Source organism: Papio anubis, chromosome 7 (assembly GCF_008728515.1).
Source record: "Papio anubis isolate 15944 chromosome 7, Panubis1.0, whole genome shotgun sequence".
NCBI classification, from domain to species: Eukaryota; Metazoa; Chordata; class Mammalia; order Primates; family Cercopithecidae; genus Papio; species Papio anubis.
This window is the reverse complement of record NC_044982.1, coordinates 151,593,793-151,611,867: the sequence shown is the minus strand read 5'-3', so window position 1 is coordinate 151,611,867 and position 18,075 is coordinate 151,593,793. Positions and strand designations below refer to the sequence as shown.

The window sequence follows — 18,075 nt, the reverse complement described above, 5'->3', positions numbered from 1 at the left end:
CCAACACCTATTCTGGTGGAGGTGGTGGGGGGTGCAATGGACTCCATGAGATTCTTAGCTTTGGTGGTTTAACGTTCTATTTTTGTGTTGGTTGGCCTCCTGCCAGTAGGTGGCACTTTCCAGAGAGCATCAGCTGTGTTATTATGAGGAGGAAGTGATGGTGGGCGGGGCCCTAGAACTCCCAAGATTATATACCCTTTGTCTTCTGCTACCAGGTTGGGTAGGGAAGGACCATCAGGTGGGGGTGGGGCTAGGCATGTATGAGCTCAGACTCTCCTTGGGCGGGTCTTGCTGTGGCTGCTGTGGTGGATGGGGGTGAGATTCTCAGGTCATTGGAGTTGTGTGCCTAGGAGGATTATGGCTGCCTCTGCTGAGTCATGCAGGTCATTAGACAGTTGGGGGAAAGCTGGCAGTCACAGGCCTCACCCAGCTCCTAGCAAACCCAAGGGCAGGTCTCACTCCCACCGTGCCCCCCTGAACACCCCCCAAAGCGTTTCCAGGCAGAGAGCAATACAGGCTTGAAAATCTACTTCAGGCTGTCTGCCTCCCAGCTGTGAAAGAAAAGGGCTTGGTTCTTCTCCTGCTTGTGGAGTCTGCACACCAGATTGGGGCCATTCCCCATGTTCTGTCCAGAAGGTTTCTCACCCTGTTCAAATTGTTACAAAGTTCAGCTAGAAATTTGCTTCTCCCTGTGTAGTTTTACTCCTTGCTCCTCTCCCATTGGATCCCTGTGGTGCCAGGCAGGAATGGCCTGCTAGGGGACCCATTGAGCTCCCAGGGGCTTTCTGCTGCTTCCTCCACCCCTGTATTTCACTTGGCTCTCCAAATTGACTCAGCTCCAGCTAAAGTCAGAAACTTCTCCCATAAACAGACCTTCAGTTTATCCAGTGGAGGTGCATGTTTGGGAGAGGAAGCTCTCCCTTTGTTACTTCTGCAGTTGGGGCACTCACAGTTGTTTTTTTTTTCTTCGGCGGGGAGGGGGGACTCCTGGGTCCTGCAGGAGCAGTCCGCTTCCTTCAGAGAGTCTCATTGTGTCTGTTTTTGAAGTCATCTTCTAAGTTTTTCAGTTCAGTCATTGTATTCTTCAGTTCCAGGATTTCCATCTGGTTCTTTTTTTAAAGTTTCTATATTTTTTTCAAAATTAAACTTCCCATTTTATTCATGTATTGTTTTCCTGGCTTCATTTAGTTGTCTATCTTTGTTCTCTTATAGCTTATTAAACTTCTTTAAAATGGTTATTCTGAATCCTTTGTCAAGCAGTTCATGCATTTCCATGTCTTTAGGGCTGGTTATTGGAGCTTTATTCATTTCCTTTGGTTATGTTTGCTTGATTTTTTGCAATCCATGTAGCTTTGCATTGTTGTCTATGCGTCCGAAAGAGCAAACACCTTTACCAGTCTTTACAGACTGGTTTTTGCAGGTAAAAAACTCCTCCTGCTGGGTCCCCAGATTGATAGGGTTGCCTCCAAGATCATGATTAACTGGGGCTAGAGCTGGGTCACATGGATGCTGCTGGGTCAGCAGTCAGGTACACAGTTGGAGGGCCTGTTACTGCAGGCACAGGTGGGCACAATTCCTGCCTGGTACGCATCAGATGGGACTACTTCTGGAACCATGGTCAAGCAAGGTTGGAGCTGGGTCACAAGAAGACTTCTGGGTCTGCAGATGGCAGGTCCATTAGCAGGGTCTTAATAGGCTTGGCTCCTACTAGACTGCCTATTAACCACAATAGATGGCAGATAGAGTCAAGTCACAGGGCTGCTTCAGCATTGCAGTAGGGTACGAGTTCAGCAGGCCTGTTACCAGGGTTCTAAATAGACGTCTTTTAAAGGTAACATATGTGGGTAGCACTGCCCCCAGGCCATAGCAGAGTGGAAATGGAAATAAGTCACAGGACCAGTTTAAGGTCTATAGCCAGATACCTCAATAGTGTGCCTGTTACTGGGGGCATATATGGGTGTGTCTCCCAGAGGGTCCCTGGGTTGGCAGGACTGTCTCTGGGCTATGGTAGATTGGGGCTAGAGCCCAGTTAAGGGCCACTTTATTGTACACAATTGGGTGTGAGGTCAGCAGGCCTGCCACTGGAGGAATGAACAGGCATATCTCCTACCAGGTCCTTGGGTAGGCAGGACTTCTCCCTACAGCAAAGCAGGGATGCAGCTGAGTCACAAGTCTCAGGATCCACAGCCAGGACTAAGTTTGTGGGCCTTCTAATGAAGGTATAAGCCAACCTGATTCCTCCCATGTCCCCTGGCAAATGGGATCATGGGCAGGACAGAGACCAAGTGCATCTGGAACTGAGACTACGGGAGAATAGGGCTGTTACTGACATGCAGCTGAGGCCACTGTCAGCTAGCCTGTCACTGGGGCATAGGCTAGTCTTCTCAAAGTGGCCCTCCAAAGACTTGGGCATCACTGGGGTTCTGCATCATCCTACCTGGATCCCAATGCTCCCACAAGGGCATTTTTGTCTGTGAATGTTTGCCACCTTATTGTTAGTATTGAGGGATATGAGCTGGGAAACCTCATTTTCCACCCTCTTGCCTATGTCAATCTCTAACTTTCAACAGTTTGATTGTAATGTATCTCAGCGCAGGCCTTTTTAGGTTTGTCTTTTTTTTTTTTTTTTTGAGACGGAGTCTTGCTGTGTCACCCAGGCTGGAGTGCAGTGGCCGGATCTCAGCTCACTGCAAGCTCTGCCTCCCGGGTTCACACCATTCTCCTGCCTCAGTCTCCCATGTAGCTGGGACCACAGGCGCCCGCCACCACGCCCGGCTAATTTTTTTTTTTTGTATTTTTAGTAGAGACGGGGTTTCACCGTGTTAGCCAGGATGGTCTTGATCTCCCGACCTCGTGATCTGCCTGTCTCGGCCTCCCAAAGTGCTGGGATTACAGGTGTGAGCCACCGCGCCTGGCCAGTTTGTCTTATATTGAGTCCTTTGATCTTGAATTTGGATATCTACATCATTTCTCAGATTTGGGAAATTTTCAGCCATTCTTTAAATAACATCTCTTTTTTTTCCCTCTCTTATCCTTCTTGTACTCTCATACTGTATAGCTTGGTCTGCTTGATCATGTCCCATAAGTTCTTTAGGCGTTCTTCACTGTTCTTTCTTTTTTACTCCCTTTTTTATACTCTGACTCAAAAAATTCAAATGACCTGACTTCAAATTTCCTGATTCCTTCTTCTGCTTGATCAAGTCTGCTGTTGAACCTCTCCAGTAAATTTTTTGGTTCAGTTATTAAATTCTTTGGTTCCAGATTTTCTATTTTTTTCAGTTTCTATTCCTTTGTTGATTTTCTCATTTTGTTAATGCATCATTTTCCTGATTTCATTTAGTTGTTTATCTATGCTTTCTTATAGCACATTGAGCTTTGAAATGATTACTTTGAATCTTTGTCAAGTAATTCATATTAATAGGTTTTCATTTTAGGGCCAGTTTCTGAAGATCTATTTTGGGCCTCTGATTGGGTCATGTTTCCCTGTTTCTTTATGAGTCTTATTGTTACATTTTTTGCATTTGAAAAAGCAAATGTCTCCTCCAGTCTTTATTAAGTGGCTTAACACAGGGGAAGACCTTCACCAGTCAACCCAGTTAGAAATTTTGGGTCCTCTTGAATCTTTTCTGGGGATATTTCTTCCCTGGGTTTGTGCATGTAATTTCACAAGGAGAGAGGTTTGCCAGTTTCCTTTTCAGAAGCTTGTAATCTCTTACTCTGCAGAGTGTCTGTCTGCAGTGCTACAGACTCTCTGGAACCATTCAAAGCCACTGAGCTCTCTTTGCAGCTTTCTCTTCTGTTCTCTGTGGCCCTCAGGAATCCAAAACATGTCAGTTCTGTCAGCACTCCAAGTCAGGAGAGACAGTAACCACACATTTGGGAAGCTCTCTGAAAATCTGGAATACTGGACACACGTTCTGCCCTTCTCCTTCCCTCCTGTGGGAGAAACCATGAGTTGGTCACTTTCCTCTAAATCGGCAAGCTCTGCTGGCCTCCATCTTTATTATTGCCAGTTTTCTGGCATTGTAATATGCTTCTAAACTCTCTTTTTTGCTTTGTAAATTGTAGGTATCCAAAGTATGCCAGGACCCTGTCTGCACTCCAAATCTGATGAGACAGAAACCAGTCGCTTTAGTCATTGCCCCAAAGAGTTGGAATGTACCTTTAACATTCCACGGGTCTCCCAAGGGAGAATCCATGATCTTTCTGATCACACCGAGTTGTGCTGTTTTTGGGGAGGGGGCATCACAGTTGACACAGGATGGCTTTTCTTACCCAATGTGGTTGTTTTTCACTCTGAGCTTGTCTGGGGTAGTGTGACTTAACTAGCTTCTAGAGTTCTCATAAAGGCTCTTTGAAGGATATACTGTTGTCCCCATGGGGAAATACAGTCGGTGACTTCCCACTCTGCTATCTTACTAGTGTATTTCTTTCTAGCCATTTTTTTATTACTGATTTTTAGCATAATCTTATTGTAAGATAACATTCCCTGTATAATTTCATTCCTATGACATTTGTAGACTTGCATTATGGCCCTGGGTATAACTTTTGTATAATTTCTAGTTTCCTTGAAAATAATATGTGTACTGCAGTTGTTGGGTATTGTGTTTCTATGTTTGTAGGGTCAAGTTTGCTAATTGCGCTATTTTAATTTTCTATATCCTTGATGATTTTGTCTGTTTTTAAAATCAATACTTGAAAGAAGCATGCAAAAATCTCGAATTATGACTACAAATTTGTCATAAGGAGATCCCCTACTGTCAATTTCTGTTACACATTTTGAGGTGGTAATTATATATATACAAATTAAGAATTGTTATATCTTCCTGAAGACTTGAGCCTTTTAACATATTGCAGTGTACTTTACAATAATGCTTTTCATTCATTTTGTCTTCTGTTAAAAGACATCTATATAAACTCTCTTTTGCCTAGCTTCCGCATGGCACATGTTTTCGCACTCTTACTTTCATTCTTTCTGTGCCATTATTTTTAGTAGTGTCTCTTTCAAAGAGCATAGATTTGGGGTTTGCCTTCTAGGCAATCTATTATTTTTTGTCTTTAAGTGAAACAGTGGTGCATTTATATTTATTGTAATTATTGATATATTTGCACTTAAATATATAATCTTACCCTTGATTTGCTTCTGCTAGTTGCTCTATGCTTATTTTACTTTATTGTTTTGCCTTTTAAAAATTATTTTTCATTATTCTATTTTTTCCTTCTTCATTAGATTACATTATATTCATTTATATTATTTTAGTGGTTATCCTAGTTTATGACATGTTATCTACATCTATGAGGTTTATTATTAATCTCAACATTTGCCTTTTTTTATATACAATGCAAAAACTTTAACCATTTAACTCCACTTCCCTAACACCCTCAGTTATGTGCACTGCTTTTTATTTAATTCTATGTAGATTTTAAACTCAGACATCATGTTATTGTTACATATAGTTAATATCTGCTTATATTTTCTCATGTTTACTCTTTTCATTTCTCATTGATCTTTCCTGCATCTCTGATATTCTATCTGGAATAATTTCCTTCTTCCTTAACAGCCTTTACTGTCCTTTGGTGTGGATATTTTCTGGAAACAAATTTTCTTAGTTTTTGTTCAAAAAATTTTTAGCTTCATGTTTTTTCCCAACATTTTTTGAGGATAAAATGTATATATATGGAAAAGCCTAAAGGATTTTACAAGACCACGTATATATCCACTACCTACACTCTACAATTAGCACTTTGTTGTATTTATCACATACCTATCATTTGCCATCAATCCATCTTATATTTTTAATGCATTTCCCAGTAAGCTGCAGACATTACTCTTTATTTAGACTGTGTCATGCGTGTTACTAACTAGAGTTAAGTATTTATATCTTGAGAGAAAAATTACATACAGCAAAATGGATAAACCACAAGTGAACTATGAAATAAAGTTTTACAAACAGATTACCGTCATCCTGGAAATTCCTCCACTCTTATTCTTGAAGGATATTATTGCTGGGTACAGAATTCTAGGATGGCAATTATTTTCATTTAGCACTATCAAAATTTGATTTCATTGACTACTGTCTTCACTATTTCTATTCTAATTGTTGCTTCTTTGAAAGTAGCCTGTTTTTAACCCACTTTGGCTGTTTTCAATTTTTTTTCTTCTTTTGTTTCCAGCAGTTTTACCATTATGTGTCTAAATATCTATTTTTATTTTGTTTGAGGTTCATAAGGCTTCTTGAATCTATACTTTTGTGTGTTTTGTTAATTTTGGAAGGCTCTTAGCTACTATGTTTTTGAACATTGCACCTTCCCCATTCTCCCTCTAGTCTTTCTGACACTTTAATTACATATATTTTTGACCTTCTATTTCCATGCCTCTTCTTTTATGTGTATTTTCTATCTTTGTTTCTCTTCATGTTTCATTCTGAATATTTTCTTCTGATCTCTTTTCCAGTTCACTGAATTGCTCTTTGGCTATATCTACAGGCGACTGGAAAGACCTTAACCCCTTTTCTCAAACACAACTCAAACACAACTCACAACTAACATCTGCCAATGTGACCAAAAAGACTAGTAATATGACCCTCAACCTGGGCTTAAATCTGTCATTATAAATACTTCAGGATTCCTAGATTATGCTTATTCCCTAAAACCCAATCACCAAATCTATGGGCAGTGAGGCAACTTTCTCACCAACACCTCTAATGTATTTTATTTACTTTTCTATCTGTCTCACTCCAAAGAATACAAGCTCCATGAAAGCAGTATTTTTTAGCTGTTCAGTTCACTACTGTACACCAAATGTCTAAACAGTGCCATGCATATAAGAATAAGCACTCAATAAATATGTTCTGAATGAATAAATCATATGAGGATTATATTTTATAAGAAATCACCAAACTGGAACTTTATGAAAACAGCAATCAGAAATTTTATTTCTTAACAACAGCAACAGTAAAAAGCTGAATTGGTTAGCATAACAACTAAGTAAATATAAAAGCTAAAAAAGAGACTCAATTGGAGTTTGGAAGCATTGATTGTTACTTTTATTATTATCCTCTCCCAAACTGATAAGTCTTCCATAGATTTAGGCTTCAAAAACCGAAACCATACTTGCGTCGCCCAGTTTGATTCCCGACACAAATGATATCATCACGGTATGGTGTTGCTACTACCAAAGTCCATTTACTAGAGACAGAAATGAGTCAAGTAGTCCTCTATGGGTGAAACTGATTAATAAACCTTGATTTATTAATCTGCTCCAGTGACCATTTATAACAACAGTGACCCAGTAGTACCTACAGCCCAGCACCCATTCAAGCCCCAAGTTGTATCATTTAGTTTTATAGCATTAGGTTTCAGACTGGTAAATACCTTGCTCCATCTTGCCAAATCACTTTTCTGCTCCTCAGCCTAAGGGCAAGGGTGGGGAGAGACAGGGTAGGAAAGTTGTGCTGAACCAAATGTTGGCAAATAAAAGTCATCCTTTATCTTCTTACTTTCTTTGTCCTATCTGTAAGGAAATATTTTGTAGGTTGTAGAGAGGCAGTTGCAGCATACCTCCACGGATGGGATCCTTGAGTTTATACACGTTGCTATGAGTGATGAAAGCAAATTTCCATGCACAACATACTCAAGAGGTCTACCATACCAACACTTTTAATCATCTTGCGTGCATGTGTGTGTGTGTGTGTGTGTATAATTTTCTGAAGGGGTCTTTTTTTACACTTTAGATTTCAATCCTCCATTGTGAGTAATGTTCTTACCTGAGTTCAACGGAAAGTTTTAAAGGGCCCTACTGTCTTTCTACCAAGACCAGTGAAATGTTGAAGAATAACATTTAAGTGTTTATTTAACACTGGAACTCACTATACTGCTCTCTCTTAATTTTCTTAATCAGATATTAAAAAAATTAAAAACATATGCTCTTTGTAAGAAGTCACAGATTACAGATATATAAAGAATTAAGCTTCTCTGTTTACTCCCTTCCTGCTCACTTCCTCAACGAATCCAATACTATCAGTCTGGTGATTATATGCCCATCTCTTACTATGCTCATTCATACATAAATAAACATATAAGCTCCTGGCCTCCACCAACATTTTTAGAAAAACAGGATCATAACTCACACATCACTGTTTACCATGAATCAACATATTATGGCCACAATGTCAGTTTAGATTAGCAAAACTAGTGTTATCTGTCACTGTAATCATAACATTGGGAATAATGATTACCGTGGTAACTTCATTTTAATGTTAAGACTAGAATTACTATGTAATTTACCTACATTTATAGTAGATTCCATGTAGACCTAGTAGTTTTTTTAAACAGAGTAGGTATTCAAGATATATGCTGGATTGAAGAGAAGAATAAAAATACAGAGATGGCTAAACATTATAAAGTTTTTCAAGACCTTTGATGATATATCTCAAATAAAGCAAAATAAAATGAAAGAGCCAAGAATGGGCTGTAAGACTGATGATGTTTTTAAAAGTTACAACTTTTAAAAGTGTGTGCTTTTATTATTATATAAAATACGTAATTGTCCCATGAAATTATTTCAACAAAAAACGAACTTAAGTGCTGATTATAGGATACATTAGTACTTAGGAAATTATTTCAACAAAAGCACAATTAAATACTAAGTGAAAGTAGGGAACATTAATAAAATTGAGGTTAAATTCCTGTGAACTTTGTCTTTCTATATACACAATTGCTTTGCCAATAATTAATTTAAAATACTATTTTCCACAAAGCTGTCTGAAAATCTAAAACAACCTCATAAGGAAGAAAAAGCCTTCTGGGTAGTTGCAAGTAAAAGTCTGATTTTTCTGTTAAAGGTTATACGTTTTAATATGATATTCTGATTGATTTATGTAAAGCTTTGGATTTTTCATTTTCTCAAGCCTGTCACTGCAGTGATGTACGGTACATTTTACTACCAAGTTTGCCATAAGCAATAAAGTCGGGGCCCCAAAGAAATTTTAATATATTTCTCCATTTTTATCCCACAGCTTTCTATTATTCAGTTATTTTGTTTAGAATCCCAGTTTAGTTGATATCATTTTTACATTCATATAAATAATTTAAGATTTTAACTTAAAGGTAAAATTTAAGTAGATTAATTATTTAATAGAAAAGTTGAAGGGTCATCATATGTAAAGTGAAAGTCTAAATGATAAATCAAAATTTACACTAACAATATTTTAAATGTTTTATTTTACATTCTAGTTTGCTTAAAGCATTTTTCTCTAACAAGATAAATGAAAAAAAAGGAACTAATTAAATGTCATATAATGTGAAATGGAGACACACCTGTAAGATTCTTTATGAATAAAAAAATAAAGTATGAAAATAACAACCAAATAAATTAAAAAGTTCTTATTGTAGAACTAATAGCTGTTACAGAGGTTATGAAGATGAAAATGGAACAGTAGTCAAGACATCTGTATGTGACCTAGTAGAAAGAATAAGTCCTTAAACAACTATAACTAACATAAAGCAGAATAAATAAGGTTATTTGCAACAAGAAAGGAAGAGAAACAAATTGACAGGGCAGTTCATCTCTTGTGACTAAAGGTATAAGAGTATTTGAGTTCAATCTTGCATAGTCTGTAGGATTAAGTAGTTAAGGAGAGAAGAAGAAAGGAAAGCTGGTAGGACAGAATAAAGCAAGGAAGGAGAAAGGAAAGCTGGTAGGACAGAATAAAGCAAGGAAGGAGAGAAGCAAAGGCATAATCAGGGAGTGGCCATTGGTTCAGTATTACTAGAGCAAAGTGGACATGTAGGGGAAATCTGGGAGCAGGACTGAAAAAGGATGCTATGGCCATATGTCAGATAGCCTTCCATTCATGGCTAATCATCTTATTCACTTAGAAAATAATGAAGCACTATTGTGGAATTTTGCGCAGGGAGTCATACACTAAAAAGAAAACCTGTATGGCAGTGAAACTGAATATAGAGACTATGAAAGCAAGGATTTGAATTAGTTGTATCTTGTCCAAGAGTTGGGCAACACACAAATTTAATGAGCGATAAGCATGGGGATAGAAATATGTAAGATACATATTAGGACTAGAATATAAAAGATTAGATAATCTGTTGAATATTCACAGTAAATGAGAGGATAGCTTAAGAGATGATTCCAACATTCTGTGCTTGAGTTACTGTGAGGAGAAGAGTTGTGTTAAATAACAAAAATAGGGAATAAAGACACTTAGAGGGGAAAATGAGTTCAAGTTTTGTATATAATGAGAATGACATGTATTGGTAGCCATGTGCAGCAGCCAGTCAGAAATAAGAACCTTGAGTTAAGGAGAAAGTAGATATTAGTAGAAAGACTAGAAAGAGAGTGACTTGAGAATCATCTGGAAAAAGAGGTGAAAATTAAACTTGTAAAAAATACATAATTCCAGAAAAAGAAAATATTGAAAAAGAAAAGAATGGACCTATAAAAAGAACTTGCAGCATATGTGCATGCTGGTGGTAAAAAGAAGAGAAGCTACTGAAGAAGACAGGAGAAATCTCAAGACAGGCAGAAAAAAAGTCAGACTAGTACAGAGGCATATGACCATTATAGGGGAAATTTTCAAAGAGATGGTGGCCCATATTATCAAGCAAAGGCATTAAGGATTATGAAGAATGAAAAAAGGCCAATAGCAGTTCATCAAAGTAATTAAGGTCAAGCTAGATTGCAAATGTGTTACAAAGCGAATGAAAACTGATGCAATTTAGAAAACAGACTGATTTTCAGAGTGGTATTCAGGGTACTGCATTTTAGATATTACTAATATTTAGGGTGGAATGTTAAATTTAAGATGTGTCTGAAATACAATGTGATTTTGATAAAACATGTAGAAGAGTACCTGACACTTTTGTTCTCCAGCATTTATTCATCTTTCTTTCGGTAATCATACTTCATTTTCTGTCTAAAGAATTCCTTCTCTACCACGTGGGTTAGTTTAGGAGTAAAGCTGGTGACTTGTGAAAGTTTAGCCCTGGACCCTGTGACTGAGAGATAGGCATATCAACTAACTCTGAATTCACACCAAGAATACCACCTTCAAGCCTGTTATATGAAAAAAAAAATTAGAAAAATTCCAAATAGTCCTAATTGAGCCAACCTGTAACATATTAAGCTGTAACAATGAAGAGAAAAAAGGTGCAGAAACAAAATTCCAATGAATGAAATCAAAGAACTAAACAAAGTGATATTCCATGTTCATGGATAAAGACTCAATATTGTTGTGAGGTCAATTCTTCCCAAATTGATCTTCAATTTCAGTCAAAATCCAAGCAAGTTTTTTTTTGCGGATATGGAAAAACTGACTGTAAAGTTTTTATGAAGAGACAAAAAATCCAGAATGGTCAATACAATATGGAAGAAGAAAAAAGTTGGAAGATTAACACTATCTGACTTGAATATTTACTGCAAAGCTACAGTTATCAAGACTGTGGTATTTGCAAAAGAGACAAATCCATCAGTGGAACAGACTAGAGAGCTCAGAAATAGACCACACAAATATACAAAAGAACAAGGCAAAAAGGAGAAAAGATAGTCTTTTCTAGAAATGGTGCTGGAACAATTGAATAACTATGTTTTAAAAAATGAATCTATACATAGACGTTATGTCCTTTACAAAAATGAATTCAGAATGTATCGCAAACATAAACGTAAAGCACAAAGCTATCAAACTTCAACAAGGAAATTTAGGAGAAAATCCAGATGACTTTGGATTTTGCAATGATTTTTTAGATATAATATTAAAAGTGTAATACTAGAAAAAAAGAATTGATAAGCTGGAGTTCCTTAAAATTAAAAACTTGTGCTTTGTAAAAGACACTGCTAAGAGAATGAAAAGACACACAACATAGAATGGCAGAACATATTTGCAAATACATATTTGATAAAGAACTGTTATCCAAAATATACAAAGAACTCTTAAAACTCAATAATAAGAAAAAAACCCCAATTAAAAATAGTAAAAAGATTTGAAGAGACACTTCACCAAAGGAGATACACAGATGGCAAATAAACATGACAAGATGCTCAACATTATATATCTTTAGGGAGTTGCAAACTAAAACAACAACGACAGAACACTTCAGACCTACCAGAATGGCAAAAGTCCAAAATACCTACAATGCTCAATGCTGGTTGGGAGGTGGAACAGCAGAATCTCTTATTCATTGTTGGTGGGAATACAAAATAGTACAACTACTTTGGAAAACAGTGTGGCAGTTTTTTACAAAGCTAAACATAATCTTACCATATGATCCAGTAATTGTGCTCCTTGGTATTTACACACCTGAAAACTTAAAAACCTATCTTCACACAAAAACCTGTTCATGGATGTTTATAGTCGCTTTATTCATAATCGCCAAAACATGGAAGCGACTCAGATGTTCTTCAGTAGGTGCATGGACAAATGAAATGTGGTAGAACCAGACAATAAAATTTTATTCTACACTAAAAAAAAAAAAAAAAAAGAGCTACATATACATGACAAGATATAGAGAAACCTAAATGCATCTTAATACATGAAAGAAGCCAATCTAAAAAGCTATATACTGTATGATTTCAACTACATAACATTCTGGTAAAAGCAAAACTATGTACACAGTAAAAAGATCAGTTGCTAAGGGTTAAAGGAGAGGGAGGGATGAATAAGTAAAACACAGAGGACTTTTTAAGGCAGTGAAATTATTCTGTATAATACTACACTGGTTGACAAATGTCATCACACATTTGTCAAAACCCATATTATGTACAACACCAAGAATGAACCCTCATGTAAACTATGGACTTTGGGTGATAATAACGTGTCAATGTAGGTTCATCAGCTGTAACAAATGTACCACTCTATTATAGGACATTGACAGTAGGGGAGGCTGTGAATGTGTGGAGGTAGAGGGTATATAGGAAATCTCCACATCTTCTGCTCTGTTTTCGCTGTGAACTTAAAACTGTTCTAAAACATAAATTTTATTTTTTAGTAAAAGTTTCCTAAGGTCAACATAGGCAATACAGAAAAACAGCATTTTAAAAATCAGTTATAAAATAACTTGTAAGAGTTAAGGACACGCCTCATAATTGTCCAATAATGTTGAAACCCTTCAATCATGAATACATTTAAAACAAAAATGATAAATCACTTTGGCGACACCCAGTAGAATAAGCTTGACTGGCTAAATAAAGTGACCATCTTTTCATCATTTTCAAATGCCTCTCCATCATGACATTATTGGTAGGGAATGCAGCAAGAAAGAGAGGAGGGAAAGAAACTAGTGTGATAAAAAAAGAAATGCTACAGAAATGGGGTTTATAGATGAAATAAAAGAAAAAAAAGGTCATAGGGAAGATGTGTTAACAAGAGAGAGTGAACCCCAAAAAAGTTGGCACTATTAATGAACACGCCATTGACATTTTCCCAATTAATAAATGGTTCCATTAACTTCTTCTAATGAAAGTATGTTTTTCTAAAAAAAAGGAGTCGTAAGAAAAAAAAAAAAAAACTGTCATAGTAACTGAGAAAACACTGTGCAATTTTTTTGTACAGAAATGGTGGTTTAATGAACAATGTTCTGAAACACTTTTCAAAAATTATATATATAATTAGATGTTCTGTAGTTGTCAGGCACTGAGGACACCTGAAAAAAAAAAGAAGGAAAATGCACCATATTTATTCAGTGTCAGTGAATATGACACTTCAATGATGTAATACTGTTATCTAAAATACTGTTATCTTCGCAGCCTATTTCAGATAACAGTATTACTTCTTTGAGGTATCATACCGAAGACTAATGAAATATCAAAACAACAAGGTGAACAGTGAGCTATTCGGGTAGAGTGGAACATAGAATGGCTGGAGTGTCTACACATGAATTCAGTGCTTTTGACTTTGTGTATGTGTACATGGTAGCAAAAGTAGCAGAAAACTACAAGTTAGGGGTTCAAGTAAACCTGAAAAACATTTGGATAGTGTAACTTTATTCTTGTGGGGGTTACCAGCTTTTTGATAAAAGGTCACCAATAGTCATCATCTAGCCCAATTCCACAACCTATTTTCAATCCTGCCCATTGTCATTCTTCTGAAGAACTGGCACCAACAATTATCCTCTCCTGTAGAAACCCTCTCATCTTGAGATTTTTGGCATTACCATTCTTTTCCTACTTTTGCCGAATTCTTGTTAATCCTCTTACTCCTTCAGATTTCCTATGATGTAAAATATGTAACTGTGGGTGTGCCTCAAGACTTGGGGGAAAGAACACTAATTATACATAAGACATTTTCTAATCCTTTTCTGTCACTACACTCATTTCTTCACATAATTTCAGCTATCATTTTTATGGTAATTAATATAAAGCAACATCTGAAGGATCAGACCTCTCAATCAAGAAATATAATCCAGAACTTTATTCCACAAGATATCTTTAAATTAAAATTTTACTGTTATCTTGATCGCATATTTAAAATAAAACTCTTTATTGTAATTGTGCTTCACTTTCATCTTCCATTTGTACTTCTCTTTTCCTGGATATTTTTGTAAAGGTTTCATTTCTCCTTTTCCTCTCTTAATCTTTGAATAATGATGATCCAATTTAGCCTCAAACCCTTACCCTAATGCTTATGTACGGTAACTTAAATGTGATCCTGCTAGATGATTTAATATTTGGTTTTATATTGTCCTCTCATTGTTTAATGTATATACTATTCCCTTTTTAACTGACCTGCAAACTTTTCATAAGTGTAATATCTTTTGTATCATATATAACTCTCAAAACTATAAGCATTTGTAAAATTCTTAGTTATTGACTGAGGAGCTGAAAAAAAAAACACTAATGATAAAAATCAATTTTCTTTTTCCTGTCATCTGTTGTTACAGAATTATATGCAAAGCCAATGCGTATATCTCAATTTTCTATCGAAATCACTGTGAGTCTTAGATTTACTTGCCTTGTCCTCCAAGTGCAATTCTAAGAAGCGTAGATAGGCCACAGGTGCAAATGCATCAGCTGAATGCATGACTACTTCTGACGAATCCCTGAAATACAAGAATTTTATAATACATTTATCTGCTACAAAAATTGTGACAAATCACTCCTACTGACTAGAAGAGACTGAACATTCTTGTTATATATTTATTTCCATTGGTATACAACATGTAGTCATTAATAAATATTTTTAATAATCCAATATTTCACTGGGAAAAGGTTCAAGTACACTAAGCTTTTAAGAAAAAACAATGAGGCTTTCTATCTTCATAAGAACATAAGAGTTCAACTTTCAGGTTCACTCAAAGCTCTCTGAACAATTTTAAGACTTAAATTCCTGTTCAATTTCATTTTCACATATTTGCTTGGCATAGGCTAAGCATTAAACATTAGTGCTTTATCTTCATTATTCTTTTCATTTTCAAGAGGTAATTCATTCAGTGTTTCACACAAAGTCTCAATTATCCTTCACAAAAGCAGTACTGGTGATGGTTTTAAGCTCTAGATGAACTCTTCACACTGCAGTATCATTGCTATTAAAATTGATTGTCTGACATAGTAATTACCACATTCAGGTAAAATGGTATGAACTGCATGCTGGCACCATATGGATACATGCAAATTAACTTGATTTTTATCAAAGATACCCTGTAAAGCACATATGAATAACTAAGATTACGTGTAAAGTTCTAATAACTAATTATTTTTTATTATTTATTGAGAGTAATAATGTTTTGAACTTCAACTGAAAATTTAAAAATAGAAATTCCTCATATCACTTTAATGCCTTGGGAAGTACTTCTGTTGTTTATTTTAATAGTTAGCCTTTTGATCATTATAGTACAGCAAAATAAATCCTGACATTGACTTTTTGTCGCTAATGTAAAAATATTTTTGAATCGACTTGTGTCATGTAAAGTTACTCGGTGGCAATAGAAGAAATCTCAAAATATTTGGATCCAAATTATTAAACTTTCATAAGCAAAATGTTTACTTTCCACTTGAAAGATCAAGAAAAAAGTACATTTGATGATAAGAAACCCCAATTATCAGTCATGAACCTTTAGTATCAAAATACGTATCTTTCTACTGCTTAGAAAAAATAACATTAAAAAGGTTTCCATGACATTAAAAGGAAAGCAACTTATAACAGACATAGAATCATTAAAGATTCAGCATCCTGATGGAAACATATAATTTGCCTTCACAGTCTAAATCAACCAAAGATGCCTCCAGGTATGATGAGGAGGAGCAGCACAAAGAGGAAGTACAGACAAGGCCCTCCTGCTTGCTACCACCTGCCCCTCTGGCTTGACCCCAGCTTGGTTTGTTAGCCCTAGTCTTACCATTTTTCCATTTCCTCCACAGTTGCCTGCTCTGGTCCTATCTTGGCTCTTGAATCAAACCTCAATTCCTATTATACAATCTTACTCTTAAATTAAATGCCAATATATCTGTTCCAGACCTTAGCCTTGGACATTGACCCTGAGCCTTAAATCCATGTCTAATTCAGGCAGCTTGGTTCTGATATTCTTGACAATGGGGTGTGCCAAACCTATAATTAATCTGAACTAATACTATCTCAGTAGAAAGGGTTTTAGGTCCTCCCTTCTCACGTCAGTTATCCCCACTAGAAACAGAGGGATGACAGCAAATAGCTTAAATGATCTGAAGCAGGATTATTATCCAGAGAGAATATATGACATTCTGAGCACTAAATGAAGACGACTGTGGTTTTTATAAATTCTATTAAATTCATAATCTCTAATTGACTAACATCATTTCATTCACTTATACAAAGCAAGAGTCAACCAGGAGAGACTAGATTTCAAATGAACAGCTTTTAGTTTCAAGCAGAATAATACCACTCACAATTGCTCTCAATGATACTCAAACTTCAAGGAACTCTGGTCTTTGCTTCATGGATTTCTCTGAATCCTGAAAGCAGAATCTGTCAGAATATCCTCAGATTAATCCAGAAAACTAAGACAATTGTGCCACAGCAAAAATGCTTCCCAGCTGGCTGTCCTCCTTTCCTTTCTCCATTAGTCAGTGCAGCAGTTACCACCTGTCATATAGGTAGGTCTTTTCCACAGCCAAGAGCAGGCCCATGTTCTCTTTCATCACTACACTAGGCTCACCCATACTTAACAACATTAAATGGGCAGCTGGGTTTGACTTGGGCCTCTCTTCCTTGATACCAGCCTCCTGAGGTGTGGGGTCGGGCCCTGCCTCTGACCTCAAAAACAAAAAAAATGGTATTCCCTCTTGAGACTCAGCCATGGTCTTTGTCCCCACCTCTCCTCTCAAAGGACAACTATGCTAGGCTGGGACTGAACCACTGTTTACCTCTCTTGCTCAAACATATGGTTTCTGTATTCACTAAAAGGTATACAGATATATCCGACGGACTCACACTTATCCTCAGACATCTCAAATGTTATTTCCATGAAGCCTTCCCTGACATCCTCAGACACTGCTAGTTTTCTCCTTTATGTGCTTAGTATCCCATTTATAGCCCTTTCATAACACATCCACTACATTATAATTACGTGTGTGTGTGCCTTTCTTCTGAGAGAGGAACCAGTTTTGTTCATCTTTGTCTGCCTGATCCTGTTCTACCCCACCCGGAGCTCTGTATAAAGTACACTGTCTAATATTCATTAGATATTTGTTGAACAAATGAACGTACAGTTAAACTTTGTTAACTATCCTCACAATTGCACACTAATTAGTGAAACTATCAGAAACTCACGATGATTTTTCAATTATCTATCTTCATGTGAATATAGTCATGCACCACATAATGCTATTTTTGGTTAAAGGCCGACTGGGTGTTACGGTGGTGCCATAAGATTATAATGGAGTGGAAAAATTCCTATCACCTAGTGACATCATAGCTGTCATAATGTTGTAGTACAATTTTATTTTTAAAAAGAATTTAGTGTAGCCTAAGTGTACAGTGCTTTTCAAGTCTACAGTAGTGTACAGTAATGTCCTAGGTCTTCACAGTCACTCACCACTCACTCACTGACTTACCCAGAGCAACTTCCAGTCCTGTAAGCTCCATTCATGTT

The 18,075-nt window shown here is 36.5% G+C and overlaps 1 protein-coding gene across 1 annotated transcript in view; it reads right to left on the bottom strand.

Annotated features, from left to right (window-relative positions):
- Positions 1-12,346: 12,346 nt before the first annotated feature.
- The window catches only part of DPH6 (diphthamine biosynthesis 6), a 178,577-nt gene continuing 172,848 nt past the window's right edge, over positions 12,347-18,075 (bottom strand). Inside the window, exons 8-9 of the mRNA XM_003900739.5 lie at positions 14,961-15,048; positions 12,347-13,653 (exon numbers count right to left, since the gene is read on the bottom strand). Of these exons, the coding sequence (XP_003900788.2) occupies positions 13,600-13,653; positions 14,961-15,048 (142 nt within the window). The 3' untranslated portion in view covers positions 12,347-13,599. The remainder of the gene's footprint in view (positions 13,654-14,960; positions 15,049-18,075) is intronic.